This window comes from Neovison vison, chromosome 3, assembly GCF_020171115.1.
Source record: "Neovison vison isolate M4711 chromosome 3, ASM_NN_V1, whole genome shotgun sequence".
NCBI lineage: Eukaryota > Metazoa > Chordata > Mammalia > Carnivora > Mustelidae > Neogale > Neogale vison.
Window position 1 is genome coordinate 170,325,943 of NC_058093.1, and position 21,358 is coordinate 170,347,300.

The window sequence follows — 21,358 nt, forward strand, 5'->3', positions numbered from 1 at the left end:
TGCCTGTTAGGAAAATGGCAAAATGTATTTTCCTGTACAGTATTCTTGTTGTGGGTTGTGATTCACTCATTTAAGTTGAATAAATTTCCACAAAATATGGAATGGGAAAAGCACACCATAGACAAATGTGTGTAACTAGTATTCTGGTTTGGAATCTTTCAGTCAGAAATCCCCTTTGTGTGCACACATGCTCTATTTGTGACTATTTGACAAAAGGTGGAAAAGTATAGAAAATTACCTATCAGGTAAGAACAAAATGAGAAAGGACTGCATTAAAAATAAAACCAGCGGGGCATCTGGGTGTCTTAGTTGGTTGAGGTCTGACTCTTGATTTTGGCTTAGGTCATGATCTCAGGGTGGTGAGATCAAGTCCTGTCAGCTCCATTCTCAGGGAGGAGTCTGCTTTGGATTTTCTCTCTCCCTCTGCCCCACCCCAATAGATAATCTTAAAAAAAAAAGAAAAACCAGCATGCACAATATGGTACTGATACAAAGTTACACATGTGCATGTGTGCCTGTGCACAAAGATATTAGAAAGGTACACTTACATCTATCAACTTGGAGGGGTGCCCCTGATATATATTTAGTGAAAAAACATTGTGATCTGTAGGCTACTAGTTCAGGAAAAGAATATACACTTGTATATGCACGTTTCTGCAAACAGAAGAGTATGGAAGGGGGCCCTCCAGGTGGTTATATTGGTATTGGAGGTGGGACAAGATGACTGGTTTGTTCATGCATGGATTATTTCAGTATATAGCGTATTACTTTATAAATTGAAAAATGTACTGTATATTTTTTTCTAATTGTGTTTACTTTTACTTGGTAGGTAAATGCTGGAGATAATCTTTATTGTTGTAGGTTATGCTGGTTTTGATATAGAACTTGAATGTCTGAAAATTTAAGAAGATTATAAAACTTTATGAATTAAAGAATTTACACTCTTTTCCTGCAGTGATTAATAATAGAATGGTGAAGTGTTTTTATCTTGTCCATAGAGAAAATATTGAATGGTAGCTGTTTAAGTTTCAAATATAGATTATGATCTAACACATATAGCTTCCCCAGACTTGGCTTGGCAAATTATACTATAAATGGAATCAGAAGACCAGTGATAGACTTGAAAAAAGTTTCCTTAGTGTAGGTGGTGAGTGAAATATTTATAATACACAGAAAGCTTCTACAAATTGAGAAGATAATTTAGTGGGGAGATGATATCACCAGTGACTAGGAACGTTTTTATCTAAATATGTGTGTACTTGATAAAAATAACAAAGAATTTTTAAAATTCCTGAAGACTGATGAACAGGTAAGAGACTCGAGACGTGGCTGCCGCGAGGCTCCAGTTGCCCCGCATCACGCTATTCTCAGGACGGATCTAGCTGCCGCGTGAGGTGAAGTACAGCCGTGCAGGCAGGGCGTGGGGGTCTGTCGCGGGTTGTGCATGCAAGTGGGCTGTGGAAAGAGTGTGCGCTGTGGCCCTGGTTCGCAGCCCATGATTCTTTTATACTCTCGGTGAAAAAGAGCCCATACTCAAGGAGAACGCTGTTTCAGTAGAGTAGACGTGTGCCCGTGCACAGGCCCTGTGTGGCTCGTGGGGCCTCATGAAAGCAGCAGACTGAAAATCAGGAAACACCTGACATCTTCCAGCCGCAGCTTCATTTTTCCTGCCTTCATTTTATAATCTTTTTCTACCTTTTTCAAAGAGTCTCATAGAGTTGGGACGCCTGGGTGGCTCAGTTGTTCAGCGTCTGCCTTTGGCTCAGGTCATGATCCTGGGTCCTGGGATCGAGGCCTGCATGGAGCTCCCTGCTCGGCGGGGAGTCTGTTCTCCCACAGCCTGCAGCTCCCCTTGCTCATGCGCATGCTCCCCCCCCCCCACCCCCCCCCCCCCCCCCCCCCCGTCTCTGTCTCTGACAAGTAAGTAAACAAAATCTTAAATTTAAAAGAAAAAAGTCTCCGTGAGCAAAGTGTGCCCTGCGTTGACTAGAGTTGTGAGTGGAGCAAGGGCAGGATGCAGTGGGCCTGGTGTCCTGCAGGTAGATCCGCAGGGTGTGTGCGGCTCCCGGGATTTGAGAGGCTCTATCAGGCTGAGCCTCCCATGCAGTTTCTGCCATCTGATACTACCTTGAAGGTTTTGGGGGATAGTGATCTCCTGAACTTGCACAGCTTGCTTGCTTGCTTGCTTTTTGTTTGTTTGTTTGTTTGTTTTTCTCCTGAATAAGGGGAATTCTAGCACAGCATCTGTTAGTCACACTTGGTGAACTAATTTGGTTCTGTCTGGGGTCTGGCCACAGCCCTGGGTAGGGGGAATAATGCCCGGGTGACACACTGAGCCGTTGGCATCACACACATAAAACAACTGTGGTGGGACTTTTCACTCAAAACCACTTATTGTGTTGTTGTGCAGATCGTGGTAATGTCATCTGTATGGTTGAAAATAGAACCAGGACATATCGCTCTCAGTCCCTGGTACAGGGTGTTTTCTCTCTGTGTGAAGAAAAAAAGGAAGCATAGAATTCAGGATATAATGACTCTCAGACAAACTCCAAGGGAAGAGAATAATCGATCTATGGTTTCAGCCTGAAAATTCTGATTGCTACTCTCCTCTCTTCTTACTTCTGCCTGGAGTAATACCTCCTTCATCCAACATCGTAGGAATTTTTTTTTTTTGTCCTGGTGGGGGCAGTGGAATTTTTAAATATAGAAACATCCTTTTCAGTATAAATCATTTAAAAAGTTTTAAATCCACTACCTAATTATTAAAAAAAATTTATTCCCTCTGCTTTAAATAATACTGCAGAATATTTAGCATTTTTTTCATTAGATTATGGACAGTCTCTCATTGATTCAGACTCCTATATTTGAGTGATTTTTAGTTCTTCCCACAGACTTAGAGCAGCACTATCCTTGTGTTTTCAGAAGTAGTCACCTGTGGTTTTTGAGCACTTGAAACAGGGCTAGTGTGACGGAGACACAGAATTTTTAGTCTTAATAAATATAAGTTTAAATTATAAAAAATGAAGCTATTTTTTCATTATCTGCCATTTTACTGTTTTGGTAAGGTTAGGCTTTACCTTAACTGTTGAAAATTGAGCTAAATTGAGATGTGCTCCAAGTGTAAAATACACATTGGATTTTAAAGACTTAAAATAGGAATACATGTAAAGTATCTCAATTTTTTTATGTTCATTACATGTTGACATGCAAATATTTTGGATATGTTGCGCTAATTCCAATATATTTTTATCTCCCCCTCTGATTTCCTCCAACTCACTCCTCCTCTCCCTCTCCCAATGTCTTCCGTGTTATTCCTTATGCTCCACAAGTAAGTGAATCCATATGATAGTTGACTGTCTCTGCTTGACTTATTTCACTCGGCATAATCTCTTCCAGTTCCGTCCATGTTGATATAAAACTTGGGTATTCATCCTTTCTGATGGAGGTATAATACTCCATTATATATATGTACCGTATCTTCTTTATCCATTCTTCAGTTGAAGGGCATCTTGGTTCTTTCCACAGTTTGGCGACTGTGGCCATTGCTGCTATAAACATTGGGGTACAGATGGCCCTCCTTTCACTATCTGTATCTTTGGGATAAATACCAAATGGTGCAATTGCGGGGTCACAGGGTAGCTCTATTTTTAATTTCTTAAGGAATCTCCACACTGTTTTCCAAAGTGGCTGTACCAACTTGCATTCCCACCAACAGTGTAAGAGGGTTCCCCTTTCTCCACATCCTCTCCAACACTTGTTGTTTCCTGTCTTGTTGATTTTGGCCATTCTGACTGGTGTAAGGTGGTATCTCAATGTGGTTTTGATTTGAATCTCCCTGATGGCTAATGATGCTGAACATTTTTTCATGTGTCTGTTAGCCATTTGTACATCTTCTTTGGAGAAGTGTCTGCTCATGTCTTCTGCCCATTTTTTGATGTGATTATCTGTTTTTTATGTGTTTTTTTTGAGGAGTTCTTTATAGATCTTGGGTATCAGCCCTTTGTCTGTAGTGTCTTTTGCGAATATCTCCTCCCATTCCGGGGGTTACCTCTTTGTTTTGTTGACTGTTTCCTTTACTGTGCAGAAGCTTTTGATCTTGATGAAGTCCCAAAAGTTCATTTTCGCTTTTGTTTCCTTTGCCTTTGGAGACATACCTTACATACCTTGAAATAAGTTGCTGTGGCCAATGTCGAAGAGTTTACTGCCTATGTTTTCCTCTAGGATTTTGATAGATTCCTGCTTCACTTTGAGGTCTTTTATCCATTTCGAGTTTATCTTTGTGTATGGTGTGAGAGAATGGTCGAGTTTCATTCTTCTACATGTAGCTGTCCAATTTTCCCAGCACCATTTATTGAAGAGACTGTCTTTTTCCCACTGTATATTTTTTCCTGCTTTGTCGAAGATTATTTGACCATAGAGTTGTGAGTCCGTTTCTGGGCTCTCTACTCTGTTCCACTGGTCTATGTGTCTGTTTTTGTGCCAGTACCATGTTGTTTTGGTAATCACAGCTTTGTAGTAAAGCTTGAAATCAGGCAACGTAATATTCCCAGTTTTTTCTTTTTCAACATTTCCTTAGCAATTTGGGGTCTCTTCTGATTCCATACAAATTTTAGAATTGGTTGTTCCAGCTCTTTGAAAAATGCTGGTGGAATTTTGATCAGGATGGCCATGAGAGACTAGGGACTCCAAGAAACAAACTGAGGGTTTTGGAGGGGAGGGTGGTGGGGTGATGGATGAGCCCGGTGGTGGGTATTGAGGAGGGCACGTATTGCATGGAGCACTGAGTGTAGTGCATAAATAATGAATCTTGGAACACTGAAAAAAAAATTTTAATTTAAATAAATAAAAATACAATATATTTTTAATAATACAATATTGCTGGGATGCCTGGGTGGCTCAGTTGTTTAAGCAACTGCCTTTGGCTCAGGTCATGATCCTGGAGTTCCAGTATTGAATCCCACATTGGGCTCCCTGCTCGTCATGGAGTCTGCTTCTCCCTCTGACCCTCCCCCTTCTCATGCGCGCTCTCTCTCTCTCTCTCTCTCATTCTCGCTCTCTCTCAAATAAATAAATAAAATCTTTTTAAAAAATAATAATACAATATTGCCTATATTTATTCTTCTGTCCATTAGATCTCCATGGCTTATTTACTACTCATTGCAGGTTCGTACCCTTAAGTACCATCACTTTTATCCCCCCAGTCCCTAATAACCACCACTTTACTTTCTTTGTTACAGGTTTAGTGGTTTTAGATTCTGTATATAAGTCGTACCATCCAGTACTTGTCTTTCTCTGACTTATCTCACTTAGTATCAACTATTCAAAGTCCATCTGTGTTGCAAATTAGAAAAATATCTTTTCTTGTGACTATTCCTCCATTGTGTATATGTACCACGTCTTTTTTTTATCCATTTGTCCATTGATGGGCATTTGGGTTGTTTCTGTATGTTGGCTCTTATAAATAAAACTGTAGTAAACATGGGAGTTCATGTATCTTAATCAAAATCCTGTTTTCATTTCCTTTGGGTATATACCCAGAAGTGGAATTGCTAGATGGTATCATAGATCTATTTTTTCTTTTTTGAGGAGCTTCCATGTTTTCCATAGTGGTTGGACCAATGTATGTTCCCGCCAACAATGTATAAGGGTTCTTTTTTCACCACATTCTACCAGCTTCTGTTGTCCTTTGTTTTCTTGATCAAGATAGCCATTCTAACAAGTGTGAGGTGATAGCTCTTTGTGGCTTTGATTTGCATTTCCCTGATGATTAGTGATGTTGATCATCTTTTCATTTGTCTCCTCATTTTGATTTGGAGGAACATCTATTTAGTTCTTCCTATTTTTTAATTGGATTATTTTTTGTTACTTTTTTAAAAAAGATTTTATTTATTTATTTGACAGAGATCACAAGCAGGCAGAGAGGCAGGCAGAGAGAGATAGAGGAGGAAGCAGGCTCCCTGCTGAGCAGAGAGCCCGATGCGGGACTCTCTCCCAGGACCCTGAGATCATGACCTACGTCAAAGGCAGAGGCTTAATCCACTGAGCCACCCAGGCAACCTATTTTTTGTTACTAAGTTGATGAGTTCTTTACATTTTTTTGGACATTATCTCCTTATCTAATATGTAATTTGCAGAATTTTTCCTTTGTAGGTTGTTTATTCTTTCTTTCTTTTTCTTTTTTTTTTTTTTCTGTCCAAAGCTTTTGAATTTGATATTGGTCCCATTTGTTGCTTTTTTCTTTTATTGTTTGTGCTTTTGACATCCCGCCTCCAAAATCATTGTCAAGACCAATACTAATGAGCTTTTTTCCCATATTTTCTTCTAGGAGTTATGGTACCATCTCTTAGGTTGAAGTATTTGATCCATTTCTAGTTGATATATGTGAGTGATGTGAGATTGGTGTCCAGTTGCACTGTTCTGCATGTGTGTGTCCAGTTTTTCTTAGCACCATTTGTTGAAGAGACTCCTTTCTCCATTGAGTATTCTTGGCTTTCCTGTTGAATAGTAGTTGACCTGATATGCTAGGGTTTAACTTTCTATTCTTTCTATTCTGTTCCATTGGTCGATGTATCTATTTTTAGATATGTGGTAGCTGTGGTAGCTGTGTTAATATCAGCTTGAGTTTGTCACATATGGCTTTCTGTTCTTGTTTTGTTTATGATTTTATTTAATTATTTATTTATTTGACAGAGAGCAAAAGCAGGGGGAGTGGCAGTCAGAGAGAGAGGGAGAAGCAGGCCTCCCTGCCAAGCAGTGAGCCTAATGTGGGGCTCAATCTCAGAACTCTGGGATTATGACCTGAGCTGGAGGCAGACACTTAACTGACCGAACCACCCTGGCACCCCAGGATTTCTGTTCTATTCCATTGATCCACGTATCTATTTTTGTGCCACTACCATACTGTTTTTTATTACTATGGCTTTATAGTATAGTTTGAAATTCAGAAGTATGATACCTCCAGCTTTGTTCTTTTTTTCTTAGTATTACCTTGACTATCCAGGATCTTTTATGGTTCCACACAAATTTTAGGATTGTTTCTTCTATTTCTGTGAAGAATGTCTTTGATATTTTGATGTGGATTATGTTGAATCTGTAGACTGCTTTGGGTAGTATGGACATATTAACAGTATTCTCCTTATCTATGAACATGGATGTCTTGCCCTTTGTGACTTTGCTTTCTTTCAGCAAAGTTTTGTAGTTTTCATTGTATGGATTTTTCACATCCTTGGTTAAGGTTTTTAAGTGTTTTATTATTTTTGATACTATTGTGAATAGGATGGTTTTATCTTTTTCAGTTGCTTCACCATTAGTGTAAAGTAGTGTAATTGATTTCTGTCTGTTGATTTTGCATCTTGCCACTTTACTGAAATTGTTGATTAGTTCTGACAGTTTTGTGTGTGTGTATGTGTTTACTGATTCTTTGGTGTTTTCTATACTGATCTTTCTCAGTTTGCAATGGGTTAAATCCTGATAAATCCATCATTAAGTTGAAAATATCGTAAGTCAGGGTGCCTGGGTGGCTCAGGCAGAGCCACTGCCTTCGGCTCAGGTCATGATCTCAGGGTCCTGGGATCGAGTCCTGCATCGGGCTCTCTGCTCAGCAGGGAGTCTGCTTCCCTCTCTCTCTCTCTCTCTCTCTGCCTACTTGTGATCTCTCTCTGTGAAATAAATAAATAAAATCTTTAAAAAATAATCGTAAGTCAAAAATGCATTTAATACACCTAACCTACCCAACATCACAACTTAGCCTAGTCCATTTTTATATTAGCGTACAGTTAGGCAAAACCATCTAATACTAAGTCTGTTTTATAAAAAGTGTTGACTATCTCCTGTAATTTATTGAACCAAATGGTTGAATGGGTGCAGAGTGGTTCTGAGTGTATTGATTGTTTACCCTTGTAGTTGTGTGGCTGACTGGGAGCTGCAGCTGCCACTTCGTGGCATAAAGAGAGAGTATCATACATGTGCTTAGCCAGGAGGGAGATCTAAAACCAAAATTTGAAATGTGCTCTCTACTGAATGCATATCACTTTCACACCATCGTAACGGATGCCTTTTATTTCTTTGCTTCGCTAAATTTCTCCAGCTAGGACTTCCAGTATTGTATTAGATCTGAGTGGTGAGAGTAGGCATCCTTGCCTTGTTCTTGATCTTAGAGGAAACCTTTTCAGTTTCCTTTCCATGAAGTATAATGTTAGTTTTGAGTTTGTCAAATATGCCTTTATTATGTCGAGGTATGTTCCTTCCATACCCAATCTGTTAAGGAGATCATGAAAAGATGAATTTTGTCAAATGCTTTTCCTGCATCTACTGAGATGGTCCTGTGATTTTTTATTTTTCATTTTATTGATGTTATCTTTTACATTTATTAATCTGTGTATGTTGAGCTATATTCACATCCCAGAGATAAATCCCACTTGGACATGGTGTGTAGTCCTTTGATGTGTTCTTCAGTTCAGTTTGCTGATATTTTGTTGAGAGTTTTCACATCTGTATTCATAGGGATATTGGTTGATAGTTTTCCTATGGTGTCCTTATCTGGTTTTAGTATCATAGTAATGCTAGCTTCACAGAACGAGTTTAGAAGTGTTCCTTCCTCCTCGGTATTTCCTGAGGTTGAGGAAGGTTGGTGCTAATTCTTCTTTAAATGTTGGTAGATTATTCAGTGAAACTGTCTGGTCTGGGAGTTTTCTGTGTTGGAAGTTTTTCTAATTACTTGTTCAATTTCTTTCCTCCTTATTGGTCTGTTCAGATTTTCTATTCTTGATTCAGTGTTGATAGGTTATGTGTTCTAGAAATGTATCTGTTTCTTCTATGTTATATAATTTGTTGGCATATAATTGTTCATAGTAGTCTGTTATGATTCAATGTATTTTTATAGTATCAGTTGTAATGTCTTTTTTTGCATTTCTAATTTGGAGGGTTTTTCTTAGTCTAGCTAAAGGTTTGTCGATTTTGTTTATATTTTCGAAGAACCAGATCCTTGTTTCATTTATCCTTTGTATTGTTTTTCTGCTATTTTATTTATTTATAGTTTGGTCCTCATTATTTCCTTCCTTCTGCTAACTTCGGGCTTAATTTTTTCTTTTTCTGGTTCCTTGAGGTGTAAAGTTAGGTTGTTTATTTGAGATCTGATTTCTTAACATAACGCCTTTATTGCCGTTCCTCTCAGAACTGCTATGTTGCCTCCCACAATACTTGATCTGTTGTGTTTTCATCTGATTAGTTTCAAGATAATTTTTTATTTCCTTTTGGTTTCTTTTTTAACCCATTGGTTGTTTAGAAGAATGTTTAGTTTCCACATATTTTTATATCTACTCACTTCCTCTCACTGATTACTATTTCATGCATTGTGATCAGATAAGATACCTAGTGTGACTTCCATCTTCTTGAATTTGCTAAGATTTGTGACTTCCATCTTCTTGAATTTGCTAAGATATATCTATCCTGGAGAATGTTCCAGGTGCACTGTAAAGAATGTGTATTCTGCTGCTGTTGGATAGCAGGTTCTGTAAATGTCTGTTAATTCCATCTGTCCTAAGGTGTGATGTGATTTTATCTTTCTTTGGACAATCTATCCATTGCTCATACTGGGTACTGACTTCCTCTACAGTTGCTATATCATTTTCAGTTTCTTCCTTAAGATCTATTTTTTTTAATGATTTATTTTTGCAAGAGAGAGCAAGCACACACAAGCAGGGAGAGGGGCAGAGGGAAGGGGAGAAGCAGACTCCCTGCCCAGCAAGGAAGCCGGACATAGGACTCAGTCCCAGAACCCTGAAATCATGACCTGAGCTAAAGGCAGACGCTTAACCAACTGAGCCACCCAGGTGTGTCACCCGCAAAAGATCTATTAGGAGTTGTTTAATATATGTTCAGTGCTCCGTTGTCAAGAGTGTATGTATTTATGATTGTAATATCTTCTTGATATATTGACACACCCTTATCATTTATATAATGACCTTCTTTGTACCCTTTTTGGCTTGAAATTTGTGTTGCCCAATACGAGTATGGTTACACCAAACTTTTTTTTCTTTTTTGGCTTGCAGTATTGTCATCCATTCTTTCATGTTGAGCCTATGAATGTCTTTAGAGCTCCTATTAAGCAGCACATAGCTGGCTCTTGTGTGTGTGTGTGTGTGTGTTGTGTGTTTTAAGATTTGTTTTTTCATAAATAAAGAGATATATAATAGAAAAAATATATATTTATAAATAAAGAGATATATAATAGAAAATATATATGATAATATATATTTTATTTATAGATATATAATATACAATAGAGCATGTACACGAGCTGGGACTTGAGGGGTTGCAGGGAGAGGCAGAGAGAGAATCTCAGATCCACCCCCACCCAGCTTAGAGTGCAGAGCTGTTGTGGGGCTTGATCTCAGGACTGGAGATCATTACCTGAGCCAGACCAAGAGCTGGACACTTAACCAAGTGAGCCACCCAATGCCTGGCTCTTGTTTTTTTTAATCCACCCTCCCTGTTACTTAGCCTTTTGATTGGTGAGTTCAGTCCATTTACATTCAAGGTGATTATTGTTATGTGAGGACTAACTACTGCCATTTTATCATGGCCTTTTGGTTATTTTATCTCTCCATTGTTTCTTTTTTCTTGTTTCTACCTTTGTAAATTGGTGGTTTTCCGTAGTGATTTGCTCAGTCCCCCCTTTTTTATGTTTTGTGCCTCTGCTCTAGATTTTCGCTTCATGAGAACCATGAGGTTTACATAAAACATCTCACAAAGTAGTCCTTTTTCTGCTGATAGCACTCAGCAGAAAGGTTTTATCCTTTGCTGTTACAAATTATCTGTTTTTTGGGGGGGGTACCAAATACTTTGAAGGAATGGTACAAATGAAAGAAGTAGATGTTTTGGTACAACAGAAAAGGTAAAGGTAAATTATCTCTTTTTATGCTATGATTTTATTAGCAAGTTATAGTACCTATAGTTACTTTCAGTGCTCTTTTCCTTTATGCTCTAATGCGAGTTTAATATAGTATTCTAAAAAAAAAAAAAAGTTACAGTAAAGGAGTTATAGCATTATTACTTGCCTGGTTAATCAGATGGAATTTTGCATACTTTCGTCTTTTCGTTTCTTTACTTGAAGAGTTCCCTCCAGTACTTCTGTTAAGGCAGGTCTAGTAGTGGTGAACCCCTTTAGCTTTTGTTTGTTAGAGAAAGCCTTTGTTTCTCCTTCATATCTGAAAGATAGCTTTGCCAGGTAGAGTATTCTTAGCTGGCAGTTGTTATCTTTCAGTATTTTGAATATGTCATTCATCTCTCTCCTGGCCTATAGAGTTTCTGCTGAGAAATCTGCTAAATAGCCTACTGGTGGACCTTTGTAGGTTACTGTATATTTTTCCCCCAGGTGGCTTTAAAATTCCCTCTTTATTATTGACTTTTTTTTTTTTTTTTTTAAGATAGATAGATTGATTTGACAGAGAGTGAGTGAGTGCAGACTCGCACAAGCAGGGCAACTTTCTGGCAGGCAGAGGGGGAGGGAGAAGCAGGCTCTCTGTGGAGCAGGGAGCCAGATGCAGGGCTCAATCCCAGGACTTTGGGATCATGACCTGAGCCAAAGTCAGACACCCAACTGATTGAGCCATCCAAGCACCCCTATTACTGACTTTTGACAATGTTAATATAATGTATCTTGGAGAAGGTCCTTTTGAGGACAAAAAGGTGTTCTGTTAGCTTCATGGACTTATATATCCAGTTGCTTCCTCAGGTTTGGGAAGTTCTCACCTATTATTTAAATGCACTCTCTGCTTCCTTCTCTCTCTTCCCTTCTAAGATACCCATTATTCTCTTATTGGCATTTCTGATGGAGTCAGATAGTTCTCATAGGTTATTTTCACTTTTTTAAATTCTTCTGTCTCTTCCACCTGAATCATTTCTATATTTCTGTTCTCAACCTTGCTAATCCTCTCTTCCATATGATCAGCTGCATTTCCAGCACATTCTAATGCATTTTTCATCCCATTTATTGAGTTCTTCAGCTCCAGAATTTATTTCTATTTTAGAATTTCAGTCTCTCTGGTAAAGCACTTAGATTTGTTAATTTGATTCCTGTGATCACCATATTGCCATTTGGAGTTTTCTTTAAGTTCTTTGAATTTCATCATAGCTGCTATTTTAAATTACCAGTTAGATTGTAATATTCCATATCTTTGGGTTCCATTGCTGGAATTATTTTTTATAATACCATATTCTAGTGATTTTTCACGGTGTTTGATGAGACATGCCCCCGCCTCCACATTTGAAGTCGTGAACACTTCTTATTTAGCCAAGGCTTTGTTTACTTTGATTCTAACAGTTCAGCAGGTTGGTAGATGGGGGGGGAGGTGCGGTTTCCTTTTGTTTTCCAGAAGATGGGGCTATAGCACAACTTTTTGATTTTTGTTCCCAGCACTGACTTCCTGCTAAGGGTTGGGAGCATGAAAAAAGCATAGGAGTGGCAAAATGGGGGGAGGTATATACTTAGCACTTGGGGCTTTGGGTGTACCAATGGCCAGGTGGGGGGATCTTCAAGTGGGAAGGGTTCCAGAGGTTTGTGGGCCAGCCTTTTGCCTCTTGCCTCTTGGGGCATAGAGAAGGAGATGCTTTCCTTCAGTTCTCTTTGCCTACTTCCCTTTCCTTCCCTCCCTCCAGCCACTGGGGTCTTTTCTTAGGGAACCTGCTCCCTCCAGCTACAGCGCCTGTTGTCAGGCAGACCACCCCCCACTCGCTACCTCCTCTCCCGGAAAGGTTGTGCTGGCTCACTGCAGGCCCAGCCGCTGCCTTCGCTGCCATCCCTGGCCACCCCTGCCAGCTCCCCCGCCTCTTCCACGGTCTGGTCCACCCACTTTAGGGAACACAGATGGAGGCATTTCTTGGGCATCCTGGTACCAACGCAGTGCAGAGGCGCTTTGTCATTTTTTTCTTGTTGTTGCTTTTCCCCCTTCCGGGGTATGTATGTCCAGTTAGTTGTAAAACAGAGGGAACAGAAGAGGAATGACTCACAGCACCATGATACTGACATCACTCCCAAATAAAATTTATTATGAAAATGAATTTATCTTTTTTAATGTAGCCCTGCAAATTTTAAACTTGTATATAAAGCTTTCATATTTCTGTGGGAGGTTTTTCAACTTTGGCCCCACTAATATTTAAAGCTGATAACTCTTTGTGTGGGCGTTCATCTTGTTCCCTAGAGGATGTTTAGTGACATCCCTGGCCTAGCTCTTCTAAATCAGCTTCCCACCCAGTGCAGGAGTGCCTTTTTGGGCCATGACAGAAGGGGGTCATTCAGCCTCTGTTAGAAACCTTTACCTAATAAGAATCTCTTCTTTATCATTTTTGTATTCTGTATTATAACTGTCAGACAGACTTTTATATCAGCATCCTCTAACTTCCACCAGTGGTTCTAGTCCTCATCGTTTGTGTAGTATAGATTAAACCAAGTTCTTCTTTTTTTTTTTTTTTAAGATTTTATTTATTTGACAAATTTTTTTATTTGACAGAGATCACACGTGGTGGGGGGGCACGGGAGGGCGGGAAGATGCAGGCGCCCTACTGAGCCGAAAGCCTGAGGCGGGACTTGATCCCAGTACCCTGGGAGATAACTACCCTAGTGGAAAGCAGAGGCCTTAACCCACTGAGCCACCCAGGTGCCCAAAACCAAGTTCTTTATGAAAAAGCTAATGCATGCTAACAGGCCTTATACATTCTAGAGTTCATTCAACAATTACTTAAACTCCTCCTTTTTGTTAGGCAACAGGGATAAGCAGTGGATGAAACATGAGTTCTCTGGGAGTGTGCATAACATTTTGGGGGATGCAGTTAATATTCAGGAGTCTACAGTGATATGGCACGTGTTGATCAGTGCTGTGAAGAATACGGAAGCGGTCAAAGGTGCATATGGAAGGCTCTTGTTGGGAGGGTGGGGCGTGGGGCCGCTCTTACTCTTGGCCCTTTCCTCTAAAACCGTAAGACCTCAGTCATGCCTACTGTTTCCCAGACCTCCAGTATCTTTTGTTTCTCTGGAATGCACTTTGCCTTCATCCATTGCTTGTAAGGAATGTTTTCCGGACACCTTTGCCTAGCCGCTGATAATTCTTCCTGAGTGGAAGTGTTAAGGTTCCTTTTAAAAGTGGCACATGGAGCTGAATCCTGGCTCTGGTCAGATCATTGCAGAGTTGTCCTTAGGAATGTTCTAGCTACTGTTCTTTTGGCAGTCTGAGATTGCACCTGCCTTTTTGGCAGCCTCATTGTGCTCTTGACTCAGATTACAGTCAACAACCCTATGGTCTTTTACTGTGCTACAACTTCCACATTGTGTACTTGTCCTGAAGGCCAGTGTTTCTCTTGCTGCCTTTGATCAGCTTATGGCACAGGATGTGATCTGAAGGAGTTTGCTTCTATGTGTTTTACACTAGAAAAATACCTGGGCTTTGTGATGGCCTGTTCCCGCAATCCCTTTTACCTCTGCTTTCTGGTTGTGCTCTAGAATAGATAACATTGCAGATAACCTGACCTCCAGGTGAATGAGGAACTACTGCAGTTTCCTAAAACATCATAATGAGATATGTGGGTAAAATGAATGCGGAATATTCCCAGGTGGGATTCTTGGCTGGAGGTCCTGTAATGATTTCAAAATTGAAAATTAAAAAAAAAAAAAAAAAAAAGCCTTGGATGTCTTTTATCTTCTTGCTTCCAGAATATTTCTTATTCTTCTTGCCTTTAATCAAATAGTAATACATACCTGTACACTCAACGTAACCATTGGTTGGGAGGAATTACAAGCCCTCATTCCATCTTCACAAAGATTTTAGCATCTCTTCCATTTCTGGCTGACTTTTTCATAGCCAAAGGCTAGAAAATATGGTTGACCCCTGAGCACGATACCTCCCAGGGAGTCAAAAACCCATGTGTAATTTTTGACCTCTCAAAAACTTAACTTCCTAACAACCTACTATTGCTGGGAAGCCTTACCGATAACATAAAACCATCAATTAACACATATTTTGTGTGTCATACGTATTATGTATAATATCTTACAATACAGTGAGCTAAAACAAAATGTTATTTAGAAAATCATAAGGAAGAGAAAATACATTTATAGTACTGTGCTGTGTATAAAAACCCACATACAAATGGACTGGTGCAGTTCAAACCCTGTGTTATTCAGGGGCCAAATACACATCTGTAAAACAGCATTGTACATGTGAATGGTACATAATGGCAGGGAATCTGTCCCTTGGTTCCTGTGTTCATGTCACAGGGATTCACAGTCCTGGATTGTGGAGAATGTGATTTAAATACCATCTGTGGCTACTTACCCAGCAGACTGGTTCGATGACAGATCTGCCAAATGAGCAGTATGTGTTTCTAAAAAAGAAAAAGATTAGCAGAAGACTTTTACCCTGGAGGATTTTAAAATATTATTTATTTTAAAATTATATTAACTTCCACAATTCAAATTAATTTAGTTTACAGAATAATTATTCTTTAGAAGGTAATTATTTTGCTTACTATATTCTTTAGTATTCTTAGTTACAGAGGTATGTTTTAAGTGGCAACTACTAAGCCAGCATCCCTTGCCATAAGGTAAGATAACCAGAAAGAATGTACTATCTTAACAGCGTTTCAGAAGGTTGGTCTGGGCACCTCTCCCTGCTCCCCTTGGTAGTGCTGTCATTGTGATTTGTGAAAGTGGGGCGGTTCTGGCCAGCCAGGCCTGACTTCAGGATGCCTGCGCCCCTGACAGGTTCCTAACCAGGCCACAGACCCTTTGCCATGGACATCCACCATCCTTCTCTTTGCCTCCAAACCCATGCAAGGGCTTTGAAAATGCTCCTTCTGTATATGCTAAATTTTGTTCAATGTCAACATCTTTGGGGAAGTACTAATGTATAATGCCAGGCCTAAATTTGGCTTTGGCTTTGGAGTTCATTTGCTTTTTTCCACTTAATTTCTTAAAAACCTTAAACTAAGCCCTGTGATGGCATATTGTTTACATTGTTTAGCAGCTAGAGTAAAATAATATATGAAGTATCAAGATAGGGTAGGTGTGTCGTGAACCCAACGACAGTTATCTTCAGTGTGCCAGCGCACGGAAGGAACACGGACCTCTGAGGGGGTGCACACAGCTGGACACCTAATGGGAGGAGCTGGGATCACCAGGATCAGAATAACACTGAGGACAGGGCCAGTGGATCTGCTGTGACAATTCACAAGGACCAGCATAGCAGAGATCAGGGCTACAACCCCAGACGGACCCCATCTGTCCATAACCAACCACATTTTTACAGCATCTATACCCATGTGCCTGTTATGTTCATATTAATGACAAGAGCTTTTCCTTCCTAGTGCCAATGGCACTAAAATTAACTGTTTATTTTTCTTTTCTTCTTTCAGAACAAGCTTGCCTTCTCCTATGTTTTCCAGAAATGACTTCAGCATCTGGAGCATCCTGAGAAAATGTATTGGAATGGTAAATGAACTCTCAATTTTATAATATAACATCAAGTAGATATAGGTTTCCCTGCATATCCTTTGGAAGGGAATCTTCATGTTGGCATAAATGTGATGTACAACAAAGTTTATGGAAATGTGAGAATCAGAAATTAGAAAAAGTCTTAGGTCTGCCTGACAGAATTTGAACCACTCTTTATGCCATTGCATAAATGGCATTAATGGGAGTTTTCACTCTGAAAAAAAATAAAGAAAATGCTCTTTTCCTGTTGTAATACAACATTTCTATTTCCCTATAAAATTACCCAGAAATTCTCTCAGAGAGCACAGATTCGCCAATGTGTAGAAGTAGTAATTTCATGCACACTTCTTTGCATGAGCTTATTGTTTTGTACTTTGAATTTTAAGTGTGATGTATTAGATACTTGGAGTGTGTCTCTCCTTAGCTGTGCAGGTTGATTTGATTTGGGGGGAGAGCGGCAGATGGCAAAATTTACTATTCCATAAATCCTTAGATTCTCTTTAAAACAGTGGTTCACAGAACCATCCTGACCTCAGTTAGGCCAGAATTCCGAGTAAAATTATCTTAATTCTTCCAGCACGACCTTTGACCAACTAGAATGATAAAAACTTTAAAACAGGCAAGTCCTAAGCTGCTAGAGAATCTACCTGGACATTCCTTTTTGTAATTTTGCAAATTTAATGTGCATTCTGGGAGTCCTCCAAGAATTTTCCCTGCACCAAGAAGTATATTCACTTTGTTTTCATTCTGGTGCTTGAAATCCTTGCAGCTTTTGATGTGCCTGCTTGGGCATTTTTCTAAGGTCCCTGTTCTCTGCATGGGGTCCTCTCATCTGAGGCTTTCCAAATGTGACTTCCAAGGAGCTAATCCCAGAAACATTCATTTTAAACAAGTATTTTCTGATTCTGCTCTGTAGAGAGTAATTCAGCTAAGCTCTACAGCCAGATAATGGGATTTATCCCAGCCTTGCTGCTTCCTGTCTGAGATCCGGGGGAAGCCACCTTACCACTCCTGATCGGGTTTCCTCCTGTGTAAAGTCAGGAGACTCATTTGTACCTACTAGGTGTATTGAGAGATAAATAATATAATTTATGTAAATTATCTAGGAAGTCCCTGGTTTAGCATAATGCTCAATATTATTAGCAGCAGTTAATCCCATTTGAGAATCAGAGCACCTTCCTCTAATCCTATTTTGATTATATTAAGATTCATCAGGACAAACCAAATGTATATATTCTCAAGTAAGATGTTACACATACTACTGTCTTTGGATCTGAAATTTTCCAGGCAAAAAATTAATATTTGTATTCTATAGAGTCATTTTTTCTCAAACCCTTAGTAAACATATTTACCATTATGATTTAGTATACAAATAGGCATATAGGTGTGTGTTTAAAACCAGGTTCACAAAAGGAATGTTCATCATAAAAATAGTCATCATATTTCCCATTACATTAAATTAATGCTGATTCCAGCTCACTGTATTGATTACACAGTCTCTAATGGATGAAACCCTCCCTGTAGAATGGGTGCCACATCTGTCAAAGACTATTTGATCAACAGAATTTGTATGCAAACTTCGGGCGTGGTTGAGTCTTTTTGGACATCGTGGAAAATACAGTTTTCTATATTTGTCTTACTTCAGTCTGTCTGCTGCCATCTCCTGTCTCTCAAGTGTCAGATTTAGTGGTTGAGGTCATGAGTTTGTTCAGGCTAGTGACCAGCATTTGTCTAGTTTATATCTAAAGCAAGCATTCTGTCCAGCTAGAGAATAAGCATTCTTTTAAAAGATAGGACATAATGTTTTGTTGGCTCCTACCTGTCACACTTTGAAAGATACTCCTGTTTCTCTGGAAGAATGGTTTTACTTTTATTTTTTAGGTGTAGAACTACTTGTAAATGAACAGTCTCTGTTGAGTTTATAAGATAACCGTTCTTAGAGGAACATTTATTAATGTGGATTGAAAGGAAATTAGCATTTGGAAATGCTGTTCTTTGGGCACTGTCGTAGGATCCCCCTCTCACAGGCAATAGAAACAATCAAAAGGTGTTAAGTGTTGGCCAACAATAGATTTAAAGTACTGTGTATCTTGAAAGAGAAATGCAGATATCATTGCTAGACTAAATTTTTTTTAAGGTTTTATTTATTTATTTGACAGACAGAGATCACAGGTAGGCAGAGAGGCAGGCAGAGAGAGAGGAGGAAGCAGGCTCCCCACCGAGCAGAGAGCCCATTGTGGGGCTCGATCCCAGGACCCTGGGATCATGACCTGAGACGAAGGCAGTCATGACTCAGTCAGACTGAGCCACCCAGTCGCCCCTAGACTGAATTTTTAAAAAGTAATTTTTCATATTGACTCCTCCAACATCAGCTTCCTTCTATCTTCCAAAAGAAAATAGTCCAAAACTTAAAAAAAATGTAATGTCTGTAGCCTTTATTGCACTGAAGTCAAAATGAAGACTTTTTTTTTTTAATCCTGCATTGCATTTCTGTGATTCTGTTACGCTTAATCCATTCACTTTAGTTCCTTACTCTGTGGGTAAATCTCAGTTACAAAAACCATGCACATTTCTTTCAGCCAGCTCTTCCCCAAAGCTTCACAGTCCCAGTTTCTCAGTTTTATAACAATAAGTCTTAAAAGTAGCGGAGGATATTTGGTGTCAAACCAGAGTGTTTCATGATGTCTATGTAAATTGAGGAGCATACCAGATGAGAGTAGAGAGTGTGAACATCCACAGTTCTACGCTGAACTAGGGTCCAGTCCCAACTTTTTAAAAAAAGAATGCCCCTTATGGTGGTATAGTGTCGTTATTCACAGGACATGGTTTCAGGGCTCCAGGCTGGCTCAGTTGGTGGAGCATGCAACTTTGATCTCGGGTTGTGAGTTCAGGCCCCACTTTGGGTGTAGAGATTATATAAAAATTAAAAACTTTAAAACAAAACAAAAAAATACCTGGCTTTTATGAACTTGTGAGAGATGCTTATCTGTTAGGTATTGTCTAGGTATAATTTGTCTTCATCAGGAAGAAGGTCAGAGTATCTTCTCCAGACCTTTACCATCCTGGACCGCCATGCCCTGTAGCCCCTTCCCCAGCCCAGGTCACTTTGACCCCATCCTCCACTTCCAGAGACGCACACAGTTTGCTTTGCTTCTTTCTGAAAAGAACATAGAGACTTAGATTTCCAAACTAATTGACATCCTTCCTTATTCTTCCAGTCTGTTTTGGGCAGGATTATGTTACCAACTGCTGGATTATACTACATGAAATGAATACTTTACATAACTGATACTCGGTTCCCAGCTCAGAATCAGTTCTGATACTGGTTAGTTTGAAGTCTTACTTCCTTATTCCCATTGTCCTTTTGTTGGAGGGTTCTAATCTCATAATCCTATTGTCTTGTGCTTTCCTTGTTTTCTTCCTCCTCTTCTCTCCCCTTCCTTTAGGGTTCCTCAGTGGGACTCACCCAGAAGTTAGGTCACAGTGTTCACACTTAGTGACTTTTGGAACCAGGGCTGGCACCAGGGTGAGGCAAGTGGGGTATATAGGGCAAAAGTGGAGTAGGGATCTGTGCTCATGGGTTTGCGGGTGCCAACCATGTGTTTGTTAAATGTCCTGGAGTCCTAGAATTTTAATATTTGGATTATTATCAGAGATGAAAAAGTCCTGATGTATTTATAAAAACTGACCTTTAAAAATGTTACATCACTCTTTTAAATATTGTCTAGTAGAATCAAATACCGTAGAGGCTTGAATGCAAGAGCAAGCTATTCCTTAAGAGTTGAAAAGTTTATATTATAGTTCCATTTGCTCCTTTAATTCATATTTCCATTTCATATTTCTTACGGAATATTATTCTTAATTTTTTTATCTTTGAAGGTCTTTTATTGATTACTCTATCATACTTTGCTATCATAAAAGTACATACAAAAATAAAAATTTGATAGCATATATCCCATATTAATAATGAAAGTTTCTCTGCATCAAGTTATTCTTTCAAGTATTAATATATGAGTGATCAAAATAACAGGCATTGCCAAATTTATGAAAATATTAATATAGAAGATAAAATGTTACTCATAAAATGAAATTTTTTCAGTTGGGTTTAGATATCAAAGAATGTCTCCTATTGTTAGATTGTAAGAGGATTTTTGGTAATGATTATTATTTTTTAATAGATTTAAGGATTAAGAAACCTTGCTCATATTAATAGACAGATGGGAGTAGGAGTTTGGTGGTTTTTTTTTTTTTTTTGAGCATCTAGCAATATCCTTCAGTTCTTTGACCCTTTCCCAACTGTGTACCAAAATTCAGATAGCATTGTATTATCAAAGATTTTTTTTTATGATCCGTAAGTTGACAACTCAATTAGGACGTCTTCAGTGTCACTGCAAACAAAAATTTGGAAAACTTTAACTTATGAAACACCTTGTTAGCTTCCTCTGACATCCTAGGTGTCTTGGTCTTTGGGAAATGTAGCCAGAGCAGCTTTCTGAGGGCCCGTAATTCTGCTTCATATAGCTCTTTCCTCTCACTCACATACACTTTGTAACAGTGTGAAGGGGCTGAGAACATGGAAATATTTTTCACTGAAATACCTGTGTCAATATAATAACTTTCATCTTAGCATGAGCTGTAAAGAAGCAGCTTTCCCTCAAAGCCATAGATTCAGCTTGTGAATCTATGGAGCCAGACTGCGCTCGGACACAGCCCAGGTCAGCTGTCAGGAATGTGATGTTATTTTGGGGGTCAGATAAATATGTTAGTATATGTCACTGCGACAGCTGTCCTACTCTTGAATTCTAAATCTAAGATCAATACCGACCTAGATACAATCTGGAGCATTGCCGCAACTGGTGCATTGTTAACACTGCC

The 21,358-nt window shown here is 39.1% G+C and overlaps 1 protein-coding gene across 5 annotated transcripts in view; it reads left to right on the plus strand.

Moving 5' to 3' along the window:
• The window catches only part of OSBPL1A (oxysterol binding protein like 1A), a 242,145-nt gene that overhangs the window by 193,754 nt on the left and 27,033 nt on the right, over positions 1 to 21,358 (plus strand). For all 5 annotated transcript variants that reach the window (XM_044243255.1, XM_044243256.1, XM_044243257.1 and 2 more), the window contains one exon: positions 16,405 to 16,480. In XM_044243255.1, coding sequence (XP_044099190.1) covers positions 16,405 to 16,480 — 76 coding nt within the window. The remainder of the gene's footprint in view (positions 1 to 16,404; positions 16,481 to 21,358) is intronic.